The 19,622-nt window shown below is 38.3% G+C and overlaps 1 protein-coding gene across 2 annotated transcripts in view; it reads left to right on the forward strand.

Moving 5' to 3' along the window:
- Positions 1–19,622, forward strand: part of Prkdc (protein kinase, DNA-activated, catalytic subunit) — a 203,951-nt gene that overhangs the window by 110,007 nt on the left and 74,322 nt on the right. For both annotated transcript variants that reach the window (XM_060391032.1, XM_060391033.1), the window contains 8 exons: positions 432–583; positions 1,156–1,287; positions 2,896–3,007; positions 5,932–6,056; positions 6,150–6,299; positions 9,965–10,138; positions 10,932–11,030; positions 13,801–14,008. In XM_060391032.1, the coding sequence (XP_060247015.1) occupies positions 432–583; positions 1,156–1,287; positions 2,896–3,007; positions 5,932–6,056; positions 6,150–6,299; positions 9,965–10,138; positions 10,932–11,030; positions 13,801–14,008 (1,152 nt within the window). The remainder of the gene's footprint in view (positions 1–431; positions 584–1,155; positions 1,288–2,895; positions 3,008–5,931; positions 6,057–6,149; positions 6,300–9,964; positions 10,139–10,931; positions 11,031–13,800; positions 14,009–19,622) is intronic.

Below are 19,622 nucleotides of genomic sequence, written 5' to 3' on the forward strand. Positions count from 1 at the left end.
ATGAAGAGCATGCCAACCAGGGTTTGGGCCCCTGACTGTAGCAGCTCCCTCTGAGGCCACATTGCATTGACTGTGCCCACATCTGAACACCCACAAACTTAGTACTGTCTAAGAAAAGATACTGTCTATAGTTAACATTGAAAAACCACTTAGGGTTTAACCAGAAACTAGATTTCTCATTTAAATGCTAAGTTCCTTTTAGAATTGGCTATTTGGATTACTAACCAGGCTAGACCTGATGGTACATGCTTACAGTTCCACTACTTCAGAGGTTCAGTAGTTCAAGAACAGCCTCAGCTATATAGTAAGTTTGAATCTAGCCTGTGCTATGTGGAAGCCTGTTTCAAAACAATAATAATAAATGGATTTAGAGTGAGATACTCTTCCAGAATGGAATATTCTGTCTTACAAAAATTTCAATATATTTTCAGGGGGTCCCTAGAGACGAAGTATTAGCAAATCGATTGCTTCATTTTCTAATGAAACATGTCTTCCATCCCAAAAGAGCTGTGTTTCGACACAACCTTGAAATTATTAAAACCCTTGTTGAATGCTGGAAGGAGTGTCTTTCCATTCCTTACGGGTATGTATTTACTAGTTTTTACATTGCTTAGAAAAAGGTCAAAGCACAGCAAGTTTTAATTGGCAACCTCAGTGAAGTATAATTACATGAATTATAAAGAATATAATTTTTAAGAGATTGCCAAAACCAAAAATAATTATAGTAATAAAGTCCATTTATAAGGTAAACTTTGCTACTGATAAAATTACAACTCAAGCGTTTGACACCAGAAGCATTTCTGGTTCCTCGGTGCTCGCAGTGGTTCCCTCCCTGTTCTTCAGACCTCCTTCACTTTTGATTCCAAACAGCGCAGTTGGGGTTTACTGTCCTACACTACCCCTCGCAGGCTTAGTTTGATGCATTAGCCTTGACTGAAGCAAGCTAAAACTCTTGACAGGATTGGGACAAATAATGAGAGTAGGTAATAACTAACAGATAAGTGGGTATTAACAAGCAGGGCCTTGGAAGGAGGACAGGGTCAAGTGTTCCTTGTACTGTTTACCTGAAGATTTGCTATAGAAAATGCTTTATCTTTTCCTGTTTCTCATTCATTATATAACTATCTGTGTTCTTTCCCTTGTGCTATGTTACAGGTTAATATTTGAAAACTTTTCGCGTAAGGACCCTAATTCTAAGGATAACTCTGTAGGAATTCAATTACTAGGCATTGTAGTAGCTAATAATTTGCCTCCCTATGACCCAAAATGTGACATAAGTAGTACCAAGTAAGTACTGTACTTTTGCTTGTTTCTTTCTTTCTTTTTTTTAAATAAAGTCTTTGGATTTAACTTTCAGATGTAGTATTAATATATCTAAGGACCAGACCAATGTTAGAAATACTTGTAGATAAAATTCTAAGGCTGAAATTGTAGGCCATTTGGAAGGAGAAATGTTTCTGGAGTGAAGAAGGAATGTAAGTTAACTTTTTTTTTTTCTAAGTTTGGGCTAGCAAGATGGTTCAAGAACAAAGGTGTCTGCAGCCAAGCCTGATAAATTGAGTTTAGTCCCTGGGACCCACATGATAGAAGGAGAAAACCAGTTCTCCCAAATTGTTCCCAGACTTCCACACATGCTGTGGCCTAGACATACTAAATAAATAAGTGTAATGAAACAGTTTTAATTAGTATAATTGTTCTTTATATATCTATAAACTGAAGTTGTTGTTAGATATTTCCTTTTATTTTTCACTGTGTTAGATGGCCAGCCAGCTCCTGGAATATTCTTGTGTTTGCCCTCAATACTAAGGTCACAGGCTTATGTGGTCATGCCCCGCTTTGTGCTCCGGTCCTCATGTTTGTACAACACATTCTCTTACCCACTTGCCTGTCTTCCTTGCCCCTTTTCTTGTTTTAAATATTTATTCTTATAAGTACCATGGGCTATATGAGAGGATTTGAACTGTTTTGACTCTGATAAGGGATGCCCCTTTACTGACAGCTATCTTCCTGGGCTCTTGCCTCACTTTATCCTGTCTTGCATGATGGCAGTCACAAACTCAGAATGGGGTAGGTATGGTGTGTGGAGAAAAGAGGCTATAGGAACGTGACAAAAGGTACTGGCCTTTTTTATTTTTTATTTTTTTTTAAGCCAGTGTCTTACTATATAGCTCTAGATATCCTGGAACTGCTTTGTAGACCAGACTGGTCTCAAACTCAGGTACCCATCTGCCTCTCCTTCCAAGCAATTAAAAGTGTGTTCTACCATGCCAGGCTTCTTGCCCTGACCTCTATGATTTTTTAAAGTTGATGTCCATTTAACATTCTGTAGGTTTAGTCTTACACTCCTAGGTTCCTCACCTCTGTGGCTGGGGGTGGGCAATTTCAATTATGATTGATTCATATTATTAGCCTTTAGACGAGTTGCACCTGCTGCTGTTGCTATATATAGTGTGGGTTCAGAGCTAAGGCAGCTAGTAGCTCAGCAGAGTCTTGAAAACTTGTTTTCATCACCAAGAGATGCTATAAAGGCCAAAAATTAATGTGTCACTCTCTGCAGAGTATCAGCCTTCTCATTCTCAGAATTGTGTTGCCTATAGATGGCTTTTGACAGGAAATCTTAGATACTCTTTCCTTTCTATTAGAGGGTTTATTGCATCACTCTTATTGCCGTGATGACTTGGGATTGGACAGTAGATTTTTATGGTTATGAAGCCAGAACTCATAAATGTATATTCATGCACATTTAAATGTATATTTAAGTAATTTATATCATATTTTATATTTATATTTTCTCAATTTGCCTATTAATGTAACATAAGGAGAAGGATTACCACATTTTTTTTGTGTCATATATCTGAATGGAGTGTTCTGTGCTTGTTTTCTTTTTTCTTTTAGGTATTTTGAAGCTTTAGTAAATAACATGTCCTTTGTGAGGTATAAAGAAGTATATGCAGCTGCAGCAGAAGTTCTAGGACTTATTCTCCATCATCTTGCTGAAAGAAAACACGTGAGTGCTGCACAATGCACTTGTGACTGTGATTACCTGTATCCTCGAGACAAACTGGGCGTTGTAGGGCTTCCCTCATGTTAACAGCACTGCTTGTGGTGGGATGCTATGTAGGGACTTAGGGATGGGTGAGTGAAAGAGCACTTGTCTAGTGTGCATGAAGTCCTGCCTGCCCCAGCAGCCAGAAACATGCAAATGCTAGTCTAACTGCTGTATTCTGTGTAGAATGCCTAGTCAGGCAGCCAGTGCCTCCAGGTTGCCCTCTTGGCTCACAATCTCACTGTGTGACTGTTTCTTTAGCTCTTTGTTCTGTGTTGGTGGTCTCAGCACCTAATCTAACCTCATGAATTTGAAAGCCATCTTTATCCATTCCAAATTTGTATATCCATGCTAATTCCTCTTCTGAAGCGAAAAACAGGGTGGAGGCTGTGCTGTGGAGGCTGCCAGGATGGAAAAGGACAGATTTAATGGTGCTAGCAACCTGGAATGGACAAGAAGGGACCAAGACAGCAAATTGGACCCTTACCCATTTACCTGACTGAAAATGTATTTGAACTTAAAGTAAAATTAAGTCAAGAAAGCAAACACTTAGGAAAATGGAACTTCATTTTTATTTTGGCATCTCAGCTCCCCCCTTATTTATAATTTATATTTATATTTAACTTTTATTACCTCTTTTTCTTTTACATAAATAACGCTTTTACATTTATGTGCCTTGTATACTCAACACTTGTACTACCTTGCTACTGCCTTGGTCTACCCTCCACCCTTCCCACAAGTCAGTCTCTCTCTCCCTCCATCTCTCTCTTCCTCCCTCCCCCCACTCCGCCTCTCTCTTGTTCTTATGTATTCATTTTGTTTTGTGACTCATGAAGTCAAAGACATTTGTGTGACTACTGTTTTGGAGCTATATGTTGGGGCCTGGTAGGCCAGCAGCAGGTATACTACTAATAGCAATGATTCTCCATCTCCCAGAATATTATCAATAGCCAATAACTAATTCATGGGTAAGGGGTGGGGCCCTGTGAGCCCTTCCTTGACAGATTAAACATAGGGTTAGTCTAATGTAGATAACTGTGAATCTGAGTTAATGATTACATTAGTGTAGTGCTTGTTTTATAACTCTACTTTATTTGGGATACATAGTCCTCAACCTCCCTTCCAACCTCCCAACCCTAGTAGGAGAGAGAAGGGCCCTTTATTTCTTTCTGCAGTTTATGGTCAATGGGTTCTTTTAGGGCTTTACCAACAGCAGACATAGCCAACAGTCTTCTTCAAGCCGCTGCATCCGAAAGTATTTCTCTCTTGTCTGTCTTCTCCAAACCATCACATAATCTCTCCAAAGTGCTGCATGCCACACACCAACTCTAAGCTCTCAAATTTATATCCTCAGAGTCCTAGACCACACCCTTCTCTGTGCATGTGGAAGGCTGTTACCAGCTGGCAAAAGCCATACCACACATGTGACAATTAACCAATATAAACAAACTATAACCCAACTAAAATCCCACACTTGGGATTAAAACAAAAACATTTACCTAACATAACTGAGTTTTTAAAGAAATCAAAACTTCCATTACACATTAGTTGTAATGATTCTAGGGAATAAAATTTCCTAGCTCTTGATCCTATATTCCAGCTCTTATATACTTTTATCCCCTTTCATACTGTTCCTGAGTCCCTAGAAAGGAGTGGTACAAGTGACTTGTTTAGGACTAGTTCTGTATACATTGCTTATTTCCTACGTATTGGGAAGCCATTCATCACTGTTCATTGTAAAACTGTGAAAAAAGTTTACCTGAGAATAACCTTGGTAGGACACGATTGTGATGTCAATGAATGTCAGGTTTAAAATGCTCATTGTTCTTTATCTTTATCACATATTAGGAAGTCACAGTGGAGTCCTAGCTTTATTTTCTCATTACTTAGATTTCTGCTTAATACATACTTTGCCTTGCATTATTTCCTGAATTAAATTTAGTATGGATTTAGTGTAAGAATCTAAAAAAATAAAATGAAACCTAAGTAGAGTGGCTCCTGGTCTACCCACCAAGCCACTCTCAACACCTCTGTGCTGGCTGTTGTCACGAGTGTGCCTTCTGATTGCCTGATTTGTACTGTTCTTTCTTAATATATACTAAACTGATCATTTCATCCTGTCACCAGAATAAATACTTTTAATGAAAAGACACATATTAGGCTAGGTAGCACTCTCTCAGCCCTAACAGATACACTGTATGTATCATTCAAATAATTTCAAATAAATCTCATGTAGAACATTTCAATTATTTAAATCTCTACATGAGTATTTTCATGATTTTCAATGAGTCTTCCATGCGTACATTGTCCATACTAAGTCCTTGCTTTTGAAAACTTACATGTTGATTCCAGATCCTAGAGATACAGCAGGAAACAGATAGGCCACATCTCGGCCCTGGGGGAGCTATAATTTGGGGGAGTAGACTGATAATATACAAATGAATATTTAACAGTTAGTAATGAATGATGAATAGACTGTGATACATGCAGGAAGACTGTAGTAGGGGGGCCATTTGAGATAGAGTTAAATGTCTTGAACTGTGTTTGGTAAACATTAAACTAAAGCTAATTATATCTTCTCAGAGGAGTTGCAGTGTTTTTATGTCAGAAGCACAGGGCATTGGATCCTAGCACAGTACCCAAGGTGTGCCTTACTCACTCAATATTGCAGTCAGGGCCTGGGAACCTGTGGCTGTCTGGTAGCTACTGCAAACCAGGCCCATTCCTGACACTCAGTATCATCACTTAAGTGTAAACCTTGCTGAAGGTCCTAACCCTGGGCATCTTTCTTGGAGTAACTTAATTAAAATAAAATTTGTTTTCAGCACTTACTATAGTGTTTCACTTATGTGTGCTTGAAAGGAAACTTTACTTAATTTTTTCAGGTGATAACAGAGTCGGTATGTGAATTGGTTGTAAAACAACTTAAACAACATCAAAATACTATGGAAGACAAATTTGTTGTATGCTTAAACAAAATAGTTAAGGGCTTTCCTCCTCTTGCTGACAGGTAAGGGACAATGACATCAGGAATGGCATATGGGTAGGAGGTAAGGGAGACATATCATGGGCCATCTTCTCATAAACCCTCTCACTTACCCAGGTTCTTGAATGCTCTCTTCTTTATGCTGCCAAAATTTCATGGAGTAATGAAGACTCTTTGTCTGGAAGTAGTGCTTTGTCGAGCAGAGGAGATTACAGGCCTATACTTAGAACTAAAGAGTAAGAACTTTCTTCAAGTCATGAGACATAGGTAAGTGAATATCAGGCCTCACTGCCTAGAATGCAGGTAGGCCACAAATAATTCACTGCCTAGAATGCAGGTAGGCCACAAATAATTCACTGCCTAGAATGCAGGTAGGCCACAAATAATTCACTGCCTAGAATGCAGGTAGGCCACAAATAATTCACTGTCTAGAATGCAGGTAGGCCACAAATAATTCACTGTCTAGAATGCAGGTAGGCCACAAATAATTCACTGCCTAGAATGCAGGTAGGCCACAAATAATTCACTGCCTAGAATGCAGGTAGGCCACAAATAATAGACTTATGTAACTATGAGCCACTTACGAGTGTTCAAAAGAAGCATATTTGTGAAATTTGAACTCAAGAGGGAAAAGTGATGAGAGTAAGAGTAAAATATGAGCCTATCATAGCTCCTCTGTTTTTGGAGCCTCATGTGGCCAAATCCAGTCCCATCCTTCCATAGTTCTCACACAAATGAAGAACACTGCTATAATGTAGTACTTTGGGCTATCTTTTAGATTTGTGCATGGTTTTTAGTTTTATACCTATTTTGACAGGCAAGAGCCTTCTTATGTTAAAATTGTTCACTTCTTTTCAAAGTTGCAGTAGACTAGAAGGTAATTTTAAGATAAAGCAGTTGGTCCCTTATTTCTCTATTCTCTTACCTTTGTGACCTTTGTATATATCACAGGGATAAAATACTGGTAAGTATGGAATGTACTGATAACAAAGAATGAATGTCACTGTCCTCTGCTCTCCTTTAGTACATCCTGAAAGCTGACTGCTTTCAGAAACAGGAGATAAAGAAATAACGCTTTTGCTCCTTTAGGGCTCAGGCACTATCTGACATAGTAGGTAGCACCTGAAAGTGTTTTTGACCTGAGTCCTTCATATTTTTATCTGTCACCATTATTTTCTTTAAATGAACTTTATTTTGAAATAATCTTATAGTTATAAAAGAGTTAATATCCTTCACCTGTTCTCCTTTTACATGATCATGGTAATCACAATCATGAGTGTTGAATCTAAGAGATTAACATGACTGTGAGTAAATTAGTCTGCCTTTCTTTTTTCAGCTTTTTAAAATGTCAGTATAGCTTATCTCTGTGAGTTTGAGGCCAGCTTGGTGTATAAAACAAGTCCAGGACAGCCAAGGCTACACAGAAACATTGTATCAGAAAAAAAAAAAAAAAAGAAAAAGAAGAAATCGTTGGTGTGCTTTAGCCATGCTGTAATCTGACCCTGGACTTTTGTTGTTGTTGTTGTTGTGATGTTTTGAATGATCACTTCAAGCTTCCCATTTATTATTAATCACTTCATATTTATATTTTTACATTTTAATCTTCCTTGGTTGCATGTGCCTGGAACTCACCAGTTTTTTCCTGGTTGATTATTTTGGTAGGAGAGTTGTTAAGTTGTACATGGTTGTCTTTTAGAATTCCTTTTTAAAAATAACTTTTATGTATTCTTTGACAATTTTGCACATACACCTATATATGTCTTTTGATAAGAATCCTAGTTTTCTGTTGTGCCCCATCCCATTACCCTTAGAACCCTTCTTACCAACATGCTCCCATCTTGACTTTTATCTTCTCTCTTTTCTCTTGTTTAATAGTCCATTGAGTTTAACTTTTATGTACATAGATGTGGGTTTATTTACTGGTCCTAGGCACCTTAATAATGGCTGCACCACTGAAGAAAACTGATTCATCCTCCCCCAACAACTATTAACTACCAATAGCTTCTCATTAGGGGTAGAATGTCATGAGCTTCCATCATATGTCAGTGATAGGTTCAATCTTGTGCATGTAGTGATCAGTTTCTTCTGTGAGTGCATGTATGCAGTGGTCATCTCATGTCCTGAGGATAGTACTTCACAACATTCTTCTTTATCCTTTGGTTGTTAACAGTCTTCCTACTCTTGATGGATGATACTTCCTGATACTTGGGTGGCTGGGTGGGATATAGCTATCCTGTTTAGGACTCAACAGTCAACAGTCATTTATTCAGAACTTTGACCACTTGTGAATTTATATTATCCATTTCAAAAGGAAAGCTTTCTACCCAAGGTTGAGAGCATCATTAATCTGTGGGTATGAAATATTTAGGTGTCTCTTATTTAGCAGTAGTAAGTTGTTCCCTTAAGCCTATGATCTCCCTAGCCATGAACTTTTGACAGGGTTTATAGTACAAGCATAGATTCCTTTTTATGGAGCAGACTTTAGACTAATCAGAAAGCAGTTGGTTATCCCTAAAGCATTCACAACACTGTTGTTTCAGTGGGCACATCAGGCCTTACATGTGGGGACTACTACTAGGTAGAACCAATGGTTACTTTTCTTCCTCAATGGCGTGGATAGCATAGCACCTTCGGAAAATACGAAAGCTAGCAGGGAAGAAGTATGCAAGTCAGGACCAGTTTAATTTTTCTATGTCTTGTAATCAAAAGTGTATATTGTTTCAGCAGTAGAGTCTTATCATTTAGATCTAATGGGTAACTAAGTTAAATAGCAACAGTCTGTGTTATTCTAAGGTTCAATGGAGTTTCCTTGACCATCAGTGCAAGGAGGTAGCCTATCCCTGGCACTTGGATTTTCATTTAATCACCCATGGCTTGTATCAGTAGTGTTGTCTACCCATGTAGTGTACCTCCATTCAAACTCTTTTTTAAAAATCTACTTTTTGTATGGTGGTGTCACATGTCTTTAATCCCAGCCCTCAGGAGACAGAGGCAAGTGGATCTCTGTGAGTTCAAGGCCAGCTTGGTCTACACAGAGAATTCCAAGACTGCCAAAGCTACACAGAGAAACACTGTCTTAAAACAAAACCAACCAACCAGACAGACAGACCTGCTTTTTAATTATTTAATCTTCACAAAATAATGAGTTTCCATAAGGTTTTCTGTAAGTCATTTGTTTTGGTTATTTTCCCCCAAATTCTCTCTTCTGTTCCATCCTCTCATGCTAATCCCCTCTTAAACTTTTCAACCCATAGTTTTCTCCCTCCTTCTTTTTTTCCTTATTCTTTCCCCATGCTCTATCTACTTTTCATATCACACGTGTTTTTTTCTGTCCACTCCCCACTTAAGACCTCTTTCTCTCTCCCATCTTATGGACCCTTTCTATGTAGACACTCTAGGTTAAACACATAATTCTGTGATTTTGTTTTTTTTTTTTTGTTATTTTTATTTTATTTTATTTTATTTTATCAGTTACATTTTATTAACTCTGTATCCCAGCCGTGTCCCGATCCCTCATTCCCTCCCAGTCCCTCCCTCCCTCCCTCCCTCATCTCCACTGTGCCCCTTTCCAAGTCCACTGATGGGGGGGATTTTGAAGCTAAGATCCAGTTACTAGAAAACATGCAGCAGTGGTCTATGTGGGTCTAGGTTACCTCAGTATATACTTTCCATCCATTTTCCTGAGTTTATTTTTCTTTATAACTAACTGAATAAAATTCCATTTTTTCAGTGTATGTGTATATATGTGCCACATTTTTATTATTCTTTTACTAGTAGACTTTATATGTAGGTTTTACATTATAACAACTTTTGAAACTTGAGACCAAGAAGAAAATGTTGCCTGTCTGATAAAAAACAAAACATTGTTTTGTAGGTCTGATAAAAAAAACATTGTTAAAATTTATGTGTTACCAAAATATTCTTTATTATAGAGATGATGAAAGGCAAAAGGTGTGTTTGGATATAGTTTATAAGATAATGGCAAAATTGGAACCAGTAGAACTGCGAGAACTTCTGAATCCTGTTGTGGAATTTGTTTCCCATCCTTCTCCAATGTGTAGAGAACAAATGTATAATATTCTTATGTGGATTCATGACAATTACAGGTTAGCAATTCATTGCATTTTATATCAGTTTAAAAAAAATCTTCTGTGTGTATGTATGGTATATGTGTGCACGAGTGTGTGATTACAGGCATGTGCTTCTGTACACAGATCAGAGGACAATCTCAGGTCTGTTTTACCACTGTGTATGCCAGGCTCAAGAGACTCTGGGATTACAAATGTCCACATTCTGCCCATCTTTGCATGGGTTCTGGAGACTTGAATTTAGTTCTATGTGCTGTACAACAACTACTTTACCCACTGAACCTTCTCCACAGGCCTGTATTAACGTTTCTTGCAGGGCTTGTGTAGATACCTTTAGTGATTTATAATATAAGAAAGCATTTTTAACAATATGACTAATAATTGAAACAAGTTTATATCAATATATTGAATTATCCACTTTAGCAAGTATTTCTTGAATATGTAGGAAATAGAGATTATCAGTTAGAAATGTATGAGTTGAGGCCGGAGAGACAGCTCAGGAGTTAAAAATGCTTGCTGCTTTTTAGAGTTTGGTTCCCATTACCCCTGACAGGTTGCTCTCACAATGCCATTTTCTGGTCTCTGAAGGCATTGCATACATGTGGCACACATGCACGTGCATGCTTCCGTACACACATGCACACACACAATCCTTTTTTTAAGGGATGATATCAGATCTGTCCTGATCCACACCTTCAGCAGCTCTGCTAAATTACCTTGGGCAAATCCCCAGCCCTCCCCTCCCCGGCTTTAAACCAGACTGTGTGACTGGTGGAATAGAATACTAATAGATTGTCATTTTCTCAAACAGAGATCCAGAAAGTCAAATGGATGAAGACTCCCAGGAAATATTAAAACTGGCAAAAGATGTGCTGATTCAAGGACTGATTGATGAGAACCTTGGACTCCAGTGTGTGCTTCTTCTGGAATAAATTTGATCAGGATTAGGTTATTGTTTTCTAGACTAGATTAAAGTGTTTACATGTCATCATTCTCCCTGCTTCCTGCATTTTCTAATCCTTAGCAAAGTGTGTTTTAAATTATTTTATGAAGAATAAGATTTTAAAAACTTGACAGGTTATTTCAGAATAAAACTTGTGAAAAGTTGGTTAGGACAAAGTGCTTATGCAGTGAGTTAGTTAAAGATTTTCAAGTAGAAAACTTTTCTGTTTCCCATTTGACACAAATAGTTAAAAATCATATTACATATATCAAGATTACATGAAATGTTGGACACTTTAACATTAGGAAGAAAACAATGATTGTTCTATATAGAGATATGAACAATAATGACTGTTCTCTAAAATGTCCTAATCAGTTATGTGAGCATCTTTTTAAATGCCAATCACTTAACAAAGGACAAAGGTTCAATATGATTTGATATACTACTTATTTTACTCTTGCTTCAATTTTAAATTCATCGAAACTCAAACAATTTATATTTAAATTTCATAAATAATAGTTGAAATGTCCAATGAGATTTTTGTTTTTCTCTTTGGGCAATACTGAGAATTGAACTGAGAGCCTCAACATTTATCAGGCTAGCAATGTAATAGCTGACCTGTATTCCCAGTCTTAACTTGATTTTTAAATTAAGTTTTGAATACAGTAATTTTTACAGTGAATTATTTTAGCAAAGCCGTGAAAGATTTTTATGAAATTTGCATTTGATTCTGGTTATCTAACCTAGTGATTTGTATGGTAGTCAAGTGTTCTGCCAATGAGTGAGCTACAACTACTGATATTTGTTAAGATGACTTTGAGTTTTAGAGTTGTTAGTATGATATACTCACTGTTATAAATTCTCCAGGGGATGTCTCTCATCCTGTTTGTTAAATATGGTACAGTTTGGTGATATTTGTCTTCAGAACCTCTTCTTATTCTTTTTTTTTTTTTTTTTTTTCATTTTCTCAGAACAACTCTTTTTTTTTTTCAATGCAGTTTATTCAGGAACCTTGAACAATCCTCAGACCCTGGGGAAAGCCAGCCCACAGCTTAAATAGCCTCTGGGTAGCCAACCCAGGCGTGCCACGTGGGCAATGCAGATAGGTCCACATACATGGAAGCAAGCCAGATCCTCAGCCTTATCCAAATGTGGAATTGTTCGTGACAGAGAGCACTCACTATCGGGAAGGTGGAAGGCGGAATCCAGCTCCATCTTTAAGGCACAGCATTCCGCAGCTCTCTACAGTTCCCCCTTTTTGTTTTAGATGCATCAGGCAAGAGTAGAGGTCTGATCTCTGATATTAGAAATAAATTGGGACTTTGTACTGATGTTCATTTAGGTGTCATCCACCCAAAGAGCATCAGACCCGTCTGATACCTTTTTCTCAGAGGCGGGACCTGGGGCATCAACCCGCATGCAATCAGACATGCTCTTCTCTGGGTCCAAAGCGGCTGACCCTGAGTGCAGTGCTTAGCCTCACATCATGAGCGTAACATTTAGTTTTTTATGGTATCCAACCATGCTTGGGGAGAATGTCCTGCTTCAATGGCTGTAAAGGCCTGAATGATCATGGCTGCATCACCCTGTTGTGAGACTCTAATCTTGCATATATACCACAGGCAAACCAAGGAGACCAACACCAGAAGGCCTGCTAACGCTCCCATGCCTGCCCATTCCTTCAGATGATTCATGGCTGCAGCAATCCATGTTGATAATCCTGTGGCTAGTCCTGCGTCCACTCTGGTAGAATTTACTGTGACAATGGCCACTCTCAGCTGCTCCATCGTAGTATCGAATTCTCCAGTCCAATTACCTAAAATATAGCTCGACAATTGTTTAGACAGATTTGCAGCACAGGAAAAATTCTCATGTTATATGCTAGTGACTCAAAGTCCAGCATATTTTCATTGACAGCCAAGTTGAGCGATTTGCCATAGGTTATCAATTTGCTCCTGCACGAGGTCAATCCTCTGATTGAACACCATCAAGCTTCCTTTTAGTTGAGCATTAATTCCTTTATGTACAACTAAGGGATGAGCTACATTGGCTAAATGATTATTCAGGGTCTGAGCAGTCTGCACAGTATGACTCCTGGCTAATGCCCCGGTGGTAGCTCCAACAGCCGCCAATGAGATGGTAGTAACAATGGTGGCTGTAGTTCCAAGATCCCTTTTCTGTCTGAAGAGAGTCATAGTGTGAGGGGCATCAACGGGCACAGGCACCCAATGAGGCATGCGAGTAACCAGGGCAAGCTCTAAGAGCAACAATCAATAAATGGGACCTCATGGAATTGAAAAGCTTCTGTAAAGCAAAGGACACCGTCATCAAAACAAAGCGACCACCTACAGATTGGGAAAGAATCTTCACCAACCCTTTATCTGACAGAGGACTCATATCCAGTATATATAAAGAACTAAAGAAGCTGAAAAGCAGCAAACCAAGTAATCCACTTAAAAAATGGGGAACAGAGCTAAACAGAGAATTCTCTGTAGAGGAATACCGAATGGCAGAGAAGCACTTAAAGAAATGCTCAACCTCACTAGCCATTAGGGAAATGCAAATCAAAACAACCCTGAGATTTCACCTCTTCTTATTCTTAACTCATATTTTGACGTAGTTTCCCTTTCAACTGAGATTTCTGCGCATAAAAGCTGTGAAGTCCCCACATGATAATGTCGGCAATACTTCCTTTCGTTTGCTCATATCTAAGCATGTTTTTCTTTTCAATTTTCAGATTAATTATTCGGAATTTCTGGAGCCATGAAACAAGATTACCATCCAATATATTGGAGCGATTGTTGGCATTAAATTCTTTATATTCTCCTAAGATAGAAGGCCACTTTTTAAGTTTAGCAACAAATTTTCTGCTTGAAATGACCAGGATGAGCCCAGATTATCTAAATCCCATCTTCGAGCATCCTCTGTCAGAATGTAAATTTCAGGTAAAATGCTTGTCCCTATAATCATGGTGATTATTAATGTGTTTTTCCTGTTGATGAAAAATATGCAAATGCTTCTTTCTAAGATATGGACATGCACTTCCTTCCCACCTGTGTCTTATACTCTTTTTTTCTCTCAGACTCCACTTGGACCCCTCCCTTCACTGTTAGCTCTTCATACCTTGAAGAGATAAAGTTTAATTGTCCTCTGATCCAAGTACTAACCAAGCATAACCCTGCTTAGCTGTTGCCATAAATCAAGTTTCCAAATTCCTATAGAAGCTACAGCAGGCAGAGTGGCATAGGTGCTTCCCAATGAGCAGGCTGTGGTGTGTTCCCTAGTACAAATTCAATACTCCTTATCTGAACTTTGGGACTGCAAGATTTCATATTATTATGAAATATTTGTATGCTCATAGTGTTATAGTGATATATTTATCTATCTATCAAATTTCACAGTATTTACATCATTTTCTCCCCTGTCTTCACATGAGCTGTTAATCTTTTCCCACCCTCACTCTTCCCATCCCCCGTCCCTGCTGCCTTTCAAACTCATGGCCTCTTTTTCTTTAGTTGTTATTTTTTGCATTTCTGTGTATAAATATATGAATCTATGCATATGTTCATATGCATGTTTTTAGGGATGCGCCCTTTGTATTGGATAACCAGTTAGGGTGCTCATTCTTGAAGAAAACTGATTCTCCCTTCTTTAGCAATTATTAGTTGTGTGTAGCTTTTCACCTACGATTTACAGTCTTAAGAGATTTCCCCATCCACTCTGGCATGTCAACTGGTATTATCGTTGTTCAGGGTTCCTTTAGGCAACCATATTGTTGAGATTTTTAGGGTACTGCTTTCCTATCATATTGAGAAGATATGATCTTAAAGAAAATGTCCAGGTCTTCTGGTTCTAAGCCTTAGGTATAAGAGTTGCCTTATAGATGTGTCAGTTAGGATTGGGCATTCCATACTCAGTTGTTTGTATTTTTGACCATTTATGGATTTCTCTAACAGTTTCTTTATGCTGCAAAAAGAAACTTCTTTTTTCTTTTTAAGGTCATTTGATGAGGGGTTATAATGAGATACATTAAAAGCTTAACCCAGGCATAAATAACAAATGAAATATAAATTATTTCATTTAAACACATTATAAATTATTTCATTTAAACACATATAAATTATTTCATTTAAACACATCGCCTGAAGGTAAAATGTATGCATAGTTATTTAGCACTTGGGTCATCTGAGTGACCTGAGTAGCAGTAGTTTTATTGTGGCACCACTGGCATTGTTAAATATAGCGTCATCCTTCTAATATAGAATGTAGGGGTAGGAGAATGGATTCTCTCAATTGTGATCCTTTTTTCACTTTTTTTTAAATCTAATTTTATTAATTATACTTTATTCACTTTGTATCCCCCCATAAGCCCCTTCCTCCTCCCGTCCCAGTCCCACTCTCCCTCCACCTTCTTCACGAATGCCCCTCCCCAACTCCACTGATAAGGGAGGTCCTCCTCTCCTTCCATCTGATCTTGGTCTATCAAATCACATCATGATTGGCTGCATTGTCATATTCTGTAGCCTAGTAAGGCTGCTCTCCTCCCCCTTATGGGGAGGTGATCAAAGAGCAGACCAATCAGATTAAATCAGAGGCAGTCCCTCTTCCCATTACTATGGAACCCACTTCAACACTAAACTGCCATGGGCTACATCTGGGCAGGGATTCTAGGTTATCTCCATGCCTGGTACTTGGTTGGAGTATGAGTCTCTGGGAAGACCCCTGTGTTCAAATTTTCTGGTTCTGTTGCTCTCCTTGTGGGGTTCCTATCCTCTTCAGATCTTACTATTTCCCACATCTTACATAAGATTCCATGCACTCTGCCCAACAGTTGGCCATAAGTCTCAGCATCTGCTTTGATAGTCTGCAGGGCAGAGCCTTTCGGAGGCCCTCTGTGGCTGGTTCCTAGGTTGTTTCCTGTTTTTTTCTTCTTCTGATGTCCATCCTTTTTGCCTTTCGCAATGGCAATTGAGCATTTTAGTTAGGGTCCTCTCTCTTGATTAGTTTCTTTAGATGTACAGATTTTAGTAGGTTTATCCTATGTTATATGTCTATATGAGTGAGTACATACCGCGTGTGTCTTTCTGCTTCTGGGACAGCTCACTCAGGATGATCCTTCCCAGGTCCCACCATTTACATGAAAATTTCATGATTTCCTTATTTTTCATTGCGGAGTAATACTCTATTATGTAGATGTACCACAATTTCTGCATCCATTCTTCAGTTGAGGGGCATCTGGGCTGTTTCCAGTTTCTGGAAATTACAAATAAAGCTGCTACAAACATGGTTGAGCAAATGTCCTTTTTGTATACTTGAGCCTCTTTTGGATATATGCCTAGGAGTGGTATGGCTGGATCTTGAGGAAGCGCTATTCCTAATTGTCTGAGAAAGCGCCAGATTGCTTTCCAGAGTGGTTGTACAAGTTCACATTCCCACCAGCAGTGGAGGAGAGTTCCGCTTTCTCCACAACCTCTCCAGCATGTGTTGTCTCTTAAGTTTTTGATCTTGGCCATTCTGATGGGTGTAATGTGAAATCTCAGGGTTGTTTTGATTTGCATTTCCCTAATGGCTAATGACATTGAACATTTCTTTAAGTGTTTCTCTGCCATTCGATATTCCTCTACAGAGAATTCTCTGTTTAGCTCTGTTCCCCACTTTTTAATTGGATTACTTGGTTTGCTGCTTTTCAGCTTCTTTAGTTCTTTATGTATACTGGATATTAGTCCTCTGTCAGATAGAGGGTTGGTGAAGATTCTTTCCCAATCTGTAGGCAGTCATTTTGTTTTGATGACAGTGTCCTTTTATTTACAGAAGCTTTTCAGTTTCATGAGGTCCCATTTATTGATTGTTGTTCTTAGAGCCTGTGCTGTTGGTGTTCTGTTCAGGAAGTTCTCTCCTGTACCAATTTGTTCTAGGCTGTTCCCCAGTTTTTCTTCTAACCAATTTAATATGTCTGGTTTTATGTTGAGGTCTTTGATCCACTTGGACTTTAGTTTTGTGCAAGGTGATAAGTATGGATCTATTTTCATTTTTCTACATGTAGACATTCAGTTAGACCAGCACCATTTGTTAAAGATGCTATCTTTTTTCCATTGTATGGTTTTGGCATCTTTGTCAAAGATCAGGTGTTCATAAGAGTGCGGGTTTATTTCTGGTCTTCTGTTCAGTTCCATTGATCCACCATTCTGTTTCTATGCCAGTACCATGCAGTTTTTATGAATGTCTCTCTATAGTACAGCTTAAGATCAGGGATGGAGATTCCTCCAGAAGATCTTTTATTGTAGAGGATTGTTTTACCAATTCTGGGTTTCTTGTTATTCCATATGAAGTTGAGAATTTTTCTTTCCAGGTCTGTAAAGAATTGTGTTGGTAATTTGACGGGAATTGCATTGAATCTGTAGATTGCTTTTGGTAAGATGGCATTTTTACTGTTAATCCTGCCAAGCCATGAGCATGGGAGATCTTTCCATCTTCTGATATCTTCTTCCATTTCTTTCTTCAGAGACTTGAAATTTTTTTTCATACAAGTCTTTGACTTGCTTGGTTAGGGTTACTCCAAGGTACCTTATGTCATTTGTGGCTATTGTGAAGGGTGTTGTTTCCCTAATTTCTCTCTCAGTCCTTTTGTGTTTTGTATATAGAAGGGCTACTGATTTTTTTGAGTTAATTTTGTATCCGGCCACTTTGCGGAAGGTGTTTATCAGCTGTACGAATTCCCTGGTAGAGTTTTTGGGGTCACTCACGTATACTATCATATCATCTGCAAATAGTGATAATCACTGGTGTGATAAAAGCAGGAAAATAATGACTATCTCCAAACAAATGAGAAAGGAATGGAGTTGGAGAGAAGGCTCAGCACAGTTCTGGGATTCCTTTCCAGCTGTCCCAGTGCCTACATCAGGCTGTTCACTACTAGAGAACTCCAGCTCCAGGGCATCCAGTGCTCTCTTCCTGCCTCGTGGGCAAATGCACATACATACAGAAAGAAACATGAGTAAAGGTAAAAGAATTTTTTAAATTGTTGAGACATTTCTTCAAAAAGAAAAGGATATGCAAGTTAATAAAAAAAAACATTTTAAAAAATTCTCAATGTCTTCTTCCTTTCCAATCTGTATCCCCTTGATCTCCTTCAACTGTCTTATTGCTCTAGCAAGGACTTCCAGAACTATTTTGAAGAGATATGGAGAGAGTGGGCAGCCTTGTCTTGTCCCTGATTTCAGTGGAATTGCTTTAAGTTTTTCTTTGTACAGTTTGATGTTGGCTATAGGCTTGCTGTATATTGCCTGTACTGTGTTTAAATATGTACCTTATATCCCTGATCTCGCCATAACTTTAAACATGAATGGATGTTGGATTTTGTCAAATGCTTTTTCAGCATCTAGGGAGATTATTGTGTGTTTTTTTTTTTTTAGTTTGTTAATATGGAGGATCACATTGATGGATTTCCATATATTGAACCATCCCTGCATACCTGAGATGAAGCCTACTTGGTCATAGTGGATGATATCTTTGATGTGTTCTTGTATTTGGTTGCAAATATTTTGTTGAGTATTTTTGCATCAATGTTCATAAGGTTCTCTTTTTTTGTTGGGTCTTTGTGAGGTTTAGGTACCAAGGTGACTGTGGCTTCTTAGAATGAGTTTGGTAGTGTTCCTTCTGTTTCTATTTTGTGGAATAGTTTGAAGAGAACTTGAGTTATCTCTTCTTTGAAGGTCTAGTAGAATTCTGTGCTGAAACCAGCTGGTCCTGGGCTTTTTTTGGATGGGAGACGTTCGATGACCGCTTCTATTTCCTTGGGGGATATAGGACTATTTACTTGATTTACCTGGTCCTGATTCAGCTTTGGTAAGTCAAATCGATCAAGAGAATTGTCCATGTCATTTAGATTTTCAAATTTTGTGGCCTATAGACTTTTGAAGTAAGTCCTAATGATTGTTTGGATTTCCTCAGTGTCTGTAGTTATGTCCCCCTTTTTATTTCTGATTTTGTTTGTTTGGATGCTGTCTCTCTGCCTTTTCGTTAGCTTTTCTAAGGTTTTGTCTTTCTTGTTGATTTTCTCAAAGAACCAGCTCTTGGTTTCATTGATTATTTGAATTGTTTTATTTGTTTCTAATTGATTGATTTCAGCCCTGAGTTTGATTATTTCCAGCCGTCTAGTCCTCTTTGGTGTGTCTGTTTCTTCTTTTTCTAGGGTTTTTAGGTAAGCCATTAAGTTTCTTGAATGAGCTGTCTCAAATTTCTTTTTGAAGGCACTGAATGCTATGAACTTTTCTCTTAGTACTGGTTTCATTGTGTCCCACAAGTTTGGGTATGTTGTGTCTTCATTTTCATTAAGTTCTAGGAAGACTTTAACTTCTTTCTTTATTTCTTCTCTGACCCAGCTGTCATTTAGTAGCAAGTTGTTCAGTTTCCATGTGTGTGTAGGCTTTTTGCTATTTCTGTTGTTGTTGAGGTCCAGCTTTATTCCATGGTGATCACACAGGATACAATAGATTATTTCAGTCTTCTTGTATCTGTTGAGGCTTGCTTTGTGACCAACTATATGATCTATTTTGGAGA

Source organism: Meriones unguiculatus, chromosome 9 (assembly GCF_030254825.1).
Source record: "Meriones unguiculatus strain TT.TT164.6M chromosome 9, Bangor_MerUng_6.1, whole genome shotgun sequence".
Taxonomy (NCBI): Eukaryota; Metazoa; Chordata; class Mammalia; order Rodentia; family Muridae; genus Meriones; species Meriones unguiculatus.